Source organism: Nestor notabilis, unplaced genomic scaffold (genome assembly GCF_000696875.1).
Source record: "Nestor notabilis isolate BGI_N333 unplaced genomic scaffold, ASM69687v1 scaffold1783, whole genome shotgun sequence".
Classification (NCBI taxonomy): Eukaryota; Metazoa; Chordata; class Aves; order Psittaciformes; family Psittacidae; genus Nestor; species Nestor notabilis.
This window is the reverse complement of record NW_009920514.1, coordinates 76,183-88,936: the sequence shown is the minus strand read 5'-3', so window position 1 is coordinate 88,936 and position 12,754 is coordinate 76,183. Positions and strand designations below refer to the sequence as shown.

General features: G+C 34.1%; 1 protein-coding gene across 1 annotated transcript in view; it reads right to left on the bottom strand.

The window, feature by feature from the left end:
• SIPA1L2 (signal-induced proliferation-associated 1 like 2) overlaps positions 1-12,754 on the bottom strand; it is an 83,632-nt gene that overhangs the window by 52,156 nt on the left and 18,722 nt on the right. The window contains exons 5-7 of the mRNA XM_010010699.1: positions 10,758-10,861; positions 4,035-4,192; positions 1,984-2,560 (exon numbers count right to left, since the gene is read on the bottom strand). Coding sequence (XP_010009001.1) covers positions 1,984-2,560; positions 4,035-4,192; positions 10,758-10,861 — 839 coding nt within the window. The remainder of the gene's footprint in view (positions 1-1,983; positions 2,561-4,034; positions 4,193-10,757; positions 10,862-12,754) is intronic.

Here is a 12,754-nt window from a genome sequence, read left to right as displayed (position 1 = left end):
AGAAGCCCAAATGAAGGATGGAATTTTATCCTTATGAAACTACGCAATATTCTTGGGCAGTGGGGGGACGGGACAGACACCTTTTTATCATTATATCACAGTTATAGAATACAGCAGAATGAAAGCATGAACCAAAGTATATGGATTTCCCCAACTCAGAGCACTCAACATCTCTTCAAGTTAGTTTCAAAGGTTAAAAGAAAAGAAGATAAACTTCCCTGACAAAGATTCATGTATTCCCAATGGAAAAGATTCCAGGAGATAAGTCTTCCACAAGTTTATCCCCTAAAAAGTGACACTACATGTTACATAGTAATGTCACGTAAAACATAGTGCTGCTCTACTTCTAAATAGGTCATCCTGCTTATTTGGTTGCTGTTTCACTGAACAGCAGTGGCTATGCACAAACTAAGAGCCAGCTTCTCTGAATGCACGTAAAACAGATGAAATAAAAAGACAGAAATCCCCTAAGTCCTATGAAGAAGGTGAATTTTTTTTTTAGTATACAGGCTTCTAAGGAAATTTTGTCTACTCAGATTCTTGTCTAGTGATCCATTCAGGGATTTTGTTCAATCTTATATCACTCTGCCATTCTCTGATATCCTAAAGCTCAGAACCACTGCTTTTTGTCTTCAAACACAGCCCACCAAGTTAATCTACAGTTTGCTTTTGCTGCCCTTTCTACTTTATATCAGTAGATATTCTCTCCCACAAATAGAGATCTGATTCTAGATTGACAAATACCAGCTCTTTTTTCAGTCCTGAACTGATTTATTTTTTTTTTATCCAAACCAAAAGCACAGTCTCTGCTTTTCACATCTTTGCTTTATCTGAATGTTCAGATAGGCTTCCTATTCATCTGTGTGATTTTAACCCAGACAATATAGTTATTTCTTTGACAATCTCATTTAGTTACTCACTGGTTTTAAGAAATGCTTTTACTAGTGACTGAAAAGGGTTAATCATCCAGTCACTGAAGTCTGATATTACATCACAGTTTGAGCTTTCATCTTTAGCATCTGCTGGCACATGTGGTTGTTGACCTTAGCTGTCTTTTGAGTCACTTAAAAGGTTTATAAAGTATGCAGATGAAGCATGGAATCAGAGTTTTAAATGCTTTTTAGTGCTTGTAATGGTCGCCTCTGAGCTTCTATATCAAAATGTAGAGCATGGTATTGAACAACGCTAAATGTGACTGCAGAACTAGGGAGGCCCTAAAACATCAGCTGCAATCTAACTGTTCCAGTGTGAAAATGGTAAGCATAATGATTTCTTTCAGTACCAGGCATTCTCATATAAACAATACTCAGGTCATCTAGATCATTTATATTAAGATTAAAGGGCAAAGTGTAACCACATGAAGTAAATGCATCAACAATTCTACCCTGCCATTCCTGTCAGTTTGTTTGTACTGACTGAAATAGCTACAGTACACTTGTACTAACAGTGTCATCAAGTGTCTGAAAAACTTTAGCTAGTCAGCTGTAAAAACTGGCATTAATTGGCCTAGTTTTCTTCACTTCCCACAGTTGCTCAGTGTAGAGGAACAAATCAGCAGAATCACTTATACAATTTTTCTGCTAATGGGTTATTATAAAAATTTAGAGTGAGTGTATTTTTACATTAAGATTTTGTGTATTTCTAAATTAAGGTATATTTCTACCTACAAAGGTGTGATTTGAGAGATGCTACAGCAAGAGACGACAAAAGCTTATCTTTTCAATCCTGACACTGAAACCATCTGTGGCCTTAGACAAGTCTATCAGATTATTGGTTTCGGATTCCTCATCCCTGAAAATGGGTTGATAAAACTTATCTCATATGCTGCTGTAAGGTTTATTGTTTGTAATGCTCTCTGAAGACTGAAATCACTCTCAGAGTATAAACATAGAACATTTTTAATTATATCTCGAAGGAGGTGTAAACAAGTAACTCTTCATAAAAAATTAAAATTTGGAATTCCAGTTTAGAAACTGTACTTACTTCAAGTCTTTGAACAATTTCTCTGATGTCTTCAGTACAATTATCTGCCGCAGACAGAAGAATACATTCTCCTCTTTCATAAAATATTTTGATGCTCATTAATCCAGAAGTCCATCCAATAACATCTCTGCAGGAGCAGTTAAACACAACATTTTTTGATTCCTTTTCAATCAACATGATAAACTCATTGGAGATTCCAAGGAGACATTCAATGTCAGCAGACTGGCCAAAATCTCGTGCAATCACATTCCACATAATTGCTCCAACACTGAATAGATGTGCATCTTTCCTTGGTTTCACTTTTTCCTTTTTTTTTGCCCCTAAAGTAATAAAGCTAAACTTTGCTGAAGTATCCACTGTAGCTGTGGTAACAAAATTTTCTGCCAGATCTTTCAAGTATTCTTGACGTGTCCTTGTGGCCATGGCTCGGAATTTTTCTGACTTATGTGCTGCATTTTCAGCATTAATAACTTTGGCTAGAAGGAAGTCCCTAAAGACGGCTGATTTGGGAAAAGTTACTCCTTTGGGAATGGGTGGACCAAACGGAGGTACATCTTTTGATCGTGAAACACCAACACTGGAAATAGAAAGAAAAAAATTAAATGGTTAATTCCTAAGAAACGGTCAGATGACAAGCATAACTGTGATCTGGGCAGTCCATTTACACAGTTGAGTTAGCTTTGACATGTCAACTTTCAGATATTTTAAACACATCAAAACAAAACTGATTGGGTTGTCTGTTTTAAAATAGCTTTTTTCTTTTAAAGATATAAAAGACATTATAGATGTTTCTTCCTAACACAAAAACTATCAAGAATGACTTCTTAGGGTGTCACTGTCTGCTTTCCTTAATGGAATAAATATAAAAATGCTTTGTGAAATATAACTGAAAGAAGGTTCAAGATTTTTAATACAAACTGAAAGTTTGTAATTTTCAGTTGTTACTCAGTTGCATGATCTTAAAACTAGAGAAATATATAAATAAAAACAGAATTTATTTTAATCCTCAGATTTGCTATAATGTAGTATGAAGAAAAAGTATTGGTCAAATATGTCTAGAATGGGAGCACTCTGCACCTAAGTAAGTCACCTACTCTATGTTAATTAAGTTCCAAAATACCTGTAATTCTTGGTATAGACTGTTCACAGCAAGATGTAAACCAGGAATATTTTCTCACTGAAAACTGATCTCTACAGTATTTCAACTGAAAAGGATTTCAAAATACTGCGCAAACTACATACAGCTACTACTAGTTTGACTGAAATGCAGTTACATTTGGGATGACAGACAGACATAATTTAGTAATAAGACTGTAACTTATGAAATGTCATATATTATTAAACACAAAAGAGCAACCGAAACAAAATCAAATTCTAAAAGATAGCTTAAGTTCTAGAAGACAGCTAAAAGATGGTAATGTGACCTGACCTCATGATGTACTTTAATTTCACTCTAAACAATGAACAAATAACATTTATACATGCTAAACCTGCATTATTATGCTTCAAGTCCGTATCATTATTTGCACAATTCCCAATCAGTTCAGAACTATGCTTCTACCTGGTTACCTTGCAAGAATTCATGAAGCAGTAACTCAAACGTGAGAGTTAAGAGCATTTGAAATTTGAGATGTACTTATACTGTCCAGAACCATAACTCATCCCAGTGTCATACTCAGGGATTTATACAAGTTAATAGCCTTCTGAAATACTTTATTTTAAATTGCTTTCTTTGAAAAAGGAAATGTGCAATAAAAATTCAAAATTAATTTATATTGCTATGTCTGCAAATATTATTTTCACTAAGTTGTTATATCCCTATTTTGTGCCCATAAATCAGCAGAGTTCTGCACATACCCTTTTCGGTCTACAAACTGCCCCATAACTCCAGATATGTGCAAGGGAGACATTGGGGTTTCAAAATCAAAGATAATGTAGCAGAAATTTTAAGATGGTATACATAATATCTCTAGGAAATACAAAACTGTTTGATGAGGCAGTTTCATTATAGTCTTAAAAACAAACTTAAATAGTTATAAGGCTCTACTCACCTATAGCACACATTTTCAGTGCAAGGGTTATGCACTTTGACTATGACAAATACATGTTGAAAGTGGGAACGAATATTTTTTGGAGTAAAAGGAAGTGCTCCTGGCTCTTGGAAGACAATGGTAACTATGTCATTTCCTATATGCCTTTTCCTTAGCAGCTAGACAAGAAACATGCATTGAAAAATTAGTTATAAAAAAAAAAATAAATCACAATTTCTTAATTTTAGAAAACAAAACCAAACACAAACACACACGCACACAAAAAAAAAAACCATACCACCAAAATAAATGAAGCTTAATTTTTCAGCTTAATTAATCATATTCTGGATAGCTACAGATAACACTGAACTGCACTGCAAAAAGACAGGGAAAGGAAATTGGGCTAAATTCACAAAAATATTAGAGTTCTCTTGCATCCCTACATTAGTTCTGCATAGTTTCTGCTCATTTCTCTTTTATCCTATTAGAAAAATATATTTCCCTTACTTTAATGCATCATTTTAGTAATAAAAAAGGTCACATCACTTGACATTTCTCACTATTCAGAGAACTGTCCATCAGTTCCCTCTTTACAGTGTAAGATTTACGTCTATATGAAAAACATAATTCTGCTTTTCTTTCTCAATAAACCTTCCTTTTCTGTGTTGCATTTTTATTAAAAATTGTCCTTAACATTACTATCTTTAAAAAAAACCAAAAAACCAACCCAGATTATAATGAATACTCATCACAAATTTTAACAACTGCATACTTGAGGAACAGAGCTGAGACTCATGGAGAAACAACAGCTATTAGAAATTCACTAATTAAAACCTGGTAATTGGTAGCTTTTATCATGAAAATATACATAAATAATTATTTAAAGTACTAAATCGTTGTTACAGGCTAAAAACCAATAAACACTATAAAACATGTCCAGCAATAAGGGACCACTTCTCCCTCTCCACCCTCAAAAACCCCCAGCAAATCAACACAGTAAAATGATGTTCACTTTCCTCACGGAAGTATATATCTCAAATTTTTTACACTTTTTTTGTTAAATACCTTTGCTTACAAAACATCTATGTATATTAACAGATGCAAAAATGTATTCTAGCATGTGCTACATTTTAAATATCCACCCAAAGACAAAGAACTTGCATTGTCAATCAATAGCATACAGACACTTAAAGCTTTACCTTAGCTCATGTGTAACTAAAAGGGATACAAGAATAAATTTATTTGAAAACTTTCGTAAGAGAACAAATAAAAATTTCTCTATCAAGCTGATTTTACACAATCTTTCTAATAAAGGAGTGTTTGTTCATATTTTCTCAGTTCTATGAAAACTTAGTATTTCAGATACCAACAAAAAAAGCAAAGTTGCACTTGCTAAAGCCTAAGAATCATGAGTATGTTTCATTATATCTCCTAAAATAACACAAAGGATGGTATTCAAAATGTAGTAAGAAGGGCCAAAGCCACAATTTTAAAGTACTCAATATATCTGTATTATTCTAAACACAATCAATGCAGATTAAGAAATAAGACTTCTAATGAAACTTTAAAACATATACAAGAACAGAGAATAATACTTGGTATAGGTCATGTGGCTCAGTCAAGTTTCCATGTCTTTAAGACTATAACCAAAATAACTGGCTATTTTAGCAATCTAAGAGACACAGCCTGTTGCATACAAATTACAGTAGAACACTATGTGGAACTGACCACAGAACTAAGTGTGACAGGTATACTTTAATTTGCTGAGCTAGTCAACCATACAATTAGATCGTAAGTTCATGTTTAGAGGTTGTTATTATCTCATAGGTTGGAATTTACACCACAATTAACTTTTTAAGAAACCTTGCAATTACAAGGTACAAGGTGATTCATTTCTGTCTTTGTTATATAACTAACTGCCCAATTACTCTTTCTTGTCATAGTGGTTCATGCCTATGCATTTCCACAGGGCATAACTGTAAAAATTACAAAGCAATATACCATTTAAAGTTATATTTATTTCTCAAGACAATCACTGTTTTCAAGATTATTTTCTGCTTTCGTATTCCTCCTAGGAGGCTCTGCTTTCCACCACAGGTTGCTTAAGCAAGAATAGCAGTCATTTAATAAGTGGTAAGTTTTAGAAATGTTTGAAATTTTATTAGTAAAAATAGGCTTTTCAAAATCATGGCAGTTTCCATAACCTATTCATAAATTATTTTTCAGGAGCTTAAACCTCTAAGAGGCGCAAAAAATAGGAAATTGGAAGTCAGGTCATCATTTTTAAGAACCTTACCAAGCTTGTAGAGATCTTAGTGACTTCTTCAACATTTTAAAATAAAATCAGTGTTATAAATAACTGTCATGCATAAGTGGTCAGTGAATTTCAACACAACGTAAAGGCAAAGCACAGTTGTGGCTGTGTGCAGAGTATCATAATGCAAACAGCTTTGAAAGGGAAGAGTCTGGAACATGGAAAAAAGTGCTCTGGATAGGATAAAGGAATAGGAAAAGAATAACGTATTGAATGGAGAAGGAGGAGGGAACATTTAATTCCCTTGGAAATGTGAGGTAAGGATAGCATACTGAAAATGAAAAAGGAGTTGAAGGAAACTGGAATTAAGGAAAAAAGATTTATAAGAGACCCTTTTCTAGTTTCTACTCTATATTCTCCTCCCAGCTTTTACCTCCTAGGGTTGGTTTTTTCCGGTTCTCAGTTTCCCCTTCCTCTCCCATTTTGAGGTCTGCTCAGGTTTGGAGTTTTGGGGTGGTTGTTGTATTTTTTTATTTCTTTTTTTTAAATCTGCCTTTCTAACATTCTAACATATTCTAAGGAGTCTCATGCCAGTGCAGAGCACAACAGGAACTCTCAACAGGGTACACAGATTACAGAGGATTACTTACAGTAAGGAGACGTCAAACACACTTTGACATCATTCTAGTATCAGTCTAAATTAGCATTTGAAATTGAACCCAATCAAGTACAATAGGCAGCCAAAAGGAAATTAGTGAAGATTTATGTAAGAATACAAGACACACAAAGGGGAGTCTGGTAAGGAAAATATGTTAGAAAAGCAGAATCCGTTAGATTAAAATTATTTATGCCAAATAATAGTCACTACATTAATTTTGAGATTTTAGCTACTCAATTCTTAATTTCCAGATATGCGTCTCTGAGGAAAAGTACTATCTTAAAACAGTGTATTTACAGGTTACACACAGCCATAAAAATCTACTCACTTCCATGGAATTTCAATTGCCTATTCAAACTGTGAAACAACAAGGAATTCTTGTTGAAGTGGCAGTGAAATTAATAAGTGAAACAGCAGAATATTCTTCATTCAATTAAACAATGAAATATTAAGAGTCATAAGAAAACATTCAAATTTTTTTTAGTATATTTCTAAAATAAGTGGTTTGAAAAGTTTTATTTTTACTTTAGTGGCTAAGTTCTTAGCCACTACCAAAAATGGAAACAAATGGCAAAAGATATTTCATCAGATCTGGTTAAACTGAGATTGGTATAACCGTGTCTTGCTATCCCAGCCATTTTAACAGTAGCTTAAATTCAACAAGTTTAATTATTGCATATCTGATTTATTTTTAATTTTTCTTAAAACAGGTGAAAACTGATTATTTGAACTGATTTGGACTGACCAGGTCTGACCATATGTACACAAGCAGAGTGCAAATACGTGAATGGGAAACTTGCAAGGGAATGATTCGGAAAGGGACACCGCAAAGGTAAAGTTTAAAGGGGAAAGCCTTGAACTATGATTTGAAGAAAAGGCCAGTAAAGGAAAAGGAACTGGCCACACCAGGGCTGGTAGTCTCTTCTGTCCTAGGGAAGGAGCAGCTGACTTTAAAATTCCCAGCCTATGTTGCAGCCAAAGTGAAAATTACCTTGCTCTTTGGATCTCCTGCTGCCTCTAAAACTAGAGGGATGTCCTGATCAGGGACCAAGCAGGGCGTAGTTATGTCCTGGAAGAAGCAACAGACAATTCTGGTGTGGCCTATTTTTGGCTCACAGGTATTTGGAATATAAGCAATGCGCAGTGCTTGCTCACTGAAGGCTGTAGTCGCAGATGATGAAGAGTGACTTTATACCTTGGCCCAGTCAACACCAAACATGGGATATGGGCATAGGACGTAATAATCTCATCATGAAGTACATACACAATATGCTAGCAAAAAGTAGCTATTGAATGTGGGTCTTCATTGCTAACTTAACCTAAAAGGAAAATTACCATGGTCCCTAACTTCCCCTTACTTGCATATGTTAGTGAGCCAAACCCTGAAAAAACAAACAAAATTCATATTCCACAGCACCTGTAAGCCTCTCTCTTGAGCACAACTGATGCAACTGCATTTGTGGTCTTCAGCATCTAAAATGTCTCAAGGAAAGGGACCTAATCAAATTTTTGTCCTAGCTTTTGAGAAATGACACTGTTGATACATTTCACTCTTCAGTAGGTATTCTGGAACTAAACTGTAAAGGAAAAAATTAAACCATGATTATTGATCCCTTTTGCACATTAGGGCTGGCTAAATTCTGATCATTTGGGTGTGCTTGTCACATTTCCTTAAGACAGTGTCCACGCTGTGCAAATACTCCTAGATCCCAGCACCTTAAAAATAATGATGTGGTGAGTCTTCAGTAGGCATACTACTTGAACTTGGAAAACTGCCACATTATTTTGATCCAAGGAAGTCATGAATAACAACATGGTGATTCTACCAAATACTGAAGCTGTTAAAGTGACAACGAAGACAGCTTACTAAAACACTGTGAAAAGGACTGCGTTGTTGCTGGGGAAAACCATGGAGTTAAAATTGGGGGATTTTGCTGTACACAAAAATTGGCACCTGACTATAAAGAAAGACACTTAAGGAAATGATGATGCTGAAAGAAAGGCACAGGAAGAAGTGAAAGGACAGTAGTAGGGGGTGGTTGAGCAACCCAGCAGTGAAGCTGACAAACAGCAAACAATTATGAAAATTAGTGGATCACAGCAAGAAGATATTCTCTTCTCACAAACAACAGAAAGCCATGAAAGACAACAGCAAAAGTAATAAACTCCCAGTAAGGCCATATTTACTGTCAGTGCCTGTGATTAGCTATGAAAATATTAATTTTTTCATTTTAAGACAAGCGCATTTAGTGTATTATACCTTCTTAATAGTGTACAGTTTTCCCTATTCACATGTGCTTTCCAGTCAAAGATTGTTATGATTGATTACAGACAGAACAACTCCTAATGTGTTTACTAAATTAATCCTGTATTGTAATAAGGTGCATGTGAAAGTTTAGAGAAGTGGAACCATCTCTAATCAGTGACGATAAGCAGATACCTTGATTGCTAGCTATTGGCACAGTTGAGTGTGTGATACAGCTGAACATTCTGCCTGCTGAAAGCCACACATTTTAAGGTTTGAGTCATCTAAACAGTCATATTATTCATAAGGTGAAGAATTTCTGGCTTTTGATTCCTAATTTAGTTTCTAAACCCTAAGTGTAATGCAGTAGAATTTGCAGTTGTCTTAACTGTTCACTTGAAACAGTTCTTCAAACAGAGCATTATGCACTGACTATTTAAAATACATAAATATATTATACACTTCCTTCCATTTCAATTTTGATTCATCCTTTCTCAAGAATTTTAATATTTTCTTTTATCTTTTTCTGGCTGCCTTGACACATCTCTTTCTTCCCACAAGACCTATTGATAGGGTAGACATCAAAGATACAACTCACATATGTTTTAACAATCAATAGCCACCTTTTGTATGCTGTTCAGTAAGAAAGTGAGATAGAATCTTTATTTCATGACAACCCTCCAAAATGACTGAAATCTTTGTATCTTTCATGGCAATGAGAGAATATTCTAAAACTCAATAAATCCAACCCTTTCTGCAGACCTAGAAAAATGCCGGTTAGTAGCTCAGAAAGATACAAACTACCATCAGTGTGACCTATGAGCAATTCTACTGCTTTAAGTGTTAATGTTGGTATATTATACCAAATGTGCTTGTACTTCTCAATTCAGTTGCAAGAAATATCCAAGTCGGGCAAGACAGAGTAACCTTACTGGTGCACTGCACACTTTGGATGCTGTGCTGTTATTTTAGCCATCCTTAATGCTTTAAAGATATCCTGAATTATTACCTAAATGAAGGGAATTCACCAGAAATAAAATAAGTACACTGGAGTTTTCTGCCTTTCCAAGCAGAAATCTTGAAGGATACAGTTACACATTTATTACTAAGCTGACACATTAATAAACATTTCAAGATCTGTTACATGAAGATTAAGTGGAACAATTAAAAAAAAAAATCTTACTATATGCATATTTTAGCTGTAAGACTATTTTCAGGCTTAATTCTATTCAGTGTTTAAAACATACATGATGTAAGTCCAGTCCAAACTGAAAACAACTCATTCACCACAAGAAAAACTACTTTTTAATAATATCATGAAATGGAGGAGATAAATAGGCTAAGTTTCTTCATTATAAAGTATACAAATCTTAAGATCTCTAATGCCTTCTCTTTCAATGAAAAAAAAAAAAAAACCCAAACAATAGAGCCATACTTCCTATAAAACATCTCAGGTTTAAATCAGTATTACTTAAAAACAAACAAAAAAAACCCCAAAATAAAACAACCCCAAAAAACCAAAATCCAAGACACTCAGTGTCAAACATTTACAATGTAAAATTACAATGAAAAGTTAAAAAAACATACCTGTTGCCTGTTACTGGGCATGTATGGAAGCATTGTTGATACATGAAACATTAATTCATAATCTTTATAGGTAGTATAGAGGGAATGAGTTCCTGTTGAATCAGCTGAAAGTGAATTTAATGGCAGTAAGGTCAGTAAAACAGAACACTCATACTACTTTCTAGGACACCACTCTTTGCATACTATGATTTAAATCTATTAATGTAATTTAAAACTTTTTTCAGTAGAACAAAACTGGTTTGTATCATCTAAAGATCTACTCTCTAGTTTCGTATTATGACATAGAAGGGTCCTGCAAGAAACTGCCCGAAGAGTTTGTTGTCTATGAGGCCTAAAAGATCTAATTTTGAATATATTAGCATTTCATGAAAAAAAGAAGAAACCTGTAGCTACTTGAGTATAGTTCTACATAACACTATTTTCCTTTTTTAGAACACTATTAAGGACAATTGACTAATCCCATACTTTACCAAAAATAAACTGACAATGCTACTTCAAATCTGACATTAAAACACATATTGCAGATCAGAAATTTTGAAAACATAAGATACATACATTGTAGTACAATGTCAAATACTTTTATTGGGACTTTTCAGATCTCTTAAAATTATTAAAATAGAATCATAGAATGGTTTGGGCTAGAAGGGACCTTAAAAATCATCTAGTTCCAACCCCACTGCCATGGCCAGGAACACTTTCCACAAGACCAGGTTGCTCAATGCCCTGTCCAGCCTAGTCTTGAACCAGGGATGGGGGATCAACAACTTCTCTGAGCAATATCTGTCAGTGTCCACAGGAGAGGTGCTCCAGCCCTTTCTTTTTTTTCTTTTTCTGTTTGTTTTTTTTTTTTTGAGGGTCTGTTTGGTTTTTGTTTTTTGTTTTTTTTTTTTTTTTTTAGTTTTTATGTCTTCTATTTGGAAGTTTATTAATAGAGTTAGCATTTCAGAATCTTTACAGCAAATTAAATGAGTTTTAATCTGAAGTTATATTCACCATTCAGAACATGATCTGAACCCATACATATTCACCTTCTTTAATATGAATGGATTATTTAAGCAAGTACAATTAACTTTAAAGCAGGAGGTTGGGAACACCCTAATGAATCAAAACAACTGTCAATTTTCCTTCTCTTTTTCCATGTTCATTCATTTTTTAATATAATTTTATATTATCTACACTAATAAACATTTTCCAGTGTTCAATTGCACACACTGTTTAAGGTTTTCGGGTTTGGTTTTGTTTTAAATAGTAACTGTACTCCAAAAAGTAACTGATTGACCATGTTACTTCTCCAGCTAAAAGTATAGAAACATACACTGAAGTGTAAAACAGCAACCATACTGTATGTGCAGTCCTAAATCTGAAAATATTTCTGTGTGTATAATTTTGAACACATTCACATTACAACTGGCTTCATCAGTTATGTTTGTACAATAATAAAATTAATTTCATTTATTAATATTGATGTAAGATAAGTTACAGTTACATTAGAAATAGGGAGCATAATTTCCACCAAAGTTTCTTAATTAAATGTTGCCTAAAAAAGCAAAGATTATTGCACTCCTCTCAAAATCGTTGCTGAAAACATAATTCCATTATAACCTTTTCACGGCATTCTACAAAGACAAAGTTTTGAAGAGATATGAGAAGAAAATAAATTATATTGTGGAATACATATATATGCCTAAACTACACTGATCTCAGCAACCCTACTCCCTGATTCCTTTTGCAATTAGTTATTAAATAAAGTTAATTTAGCTTGAACAGATACTGCACAAAACTGTCCTTTAAAAACATGCTAAAGAAGGGCAGCAAAGAGTATGTAGTTAATATATTCCATATGTTCTTCACATTTGCACCAGGTTTGGCTTGGACAGAGTTAATTTCCTTCAAAGCAGCCCATATGGTGCTTTGTTTTCTATATGTGATCAAATCAGTGTGGCTAACATGCCCATGTTTTAGCAATCGTTGAATGGTAGTTGCATAGCATCGGAGAT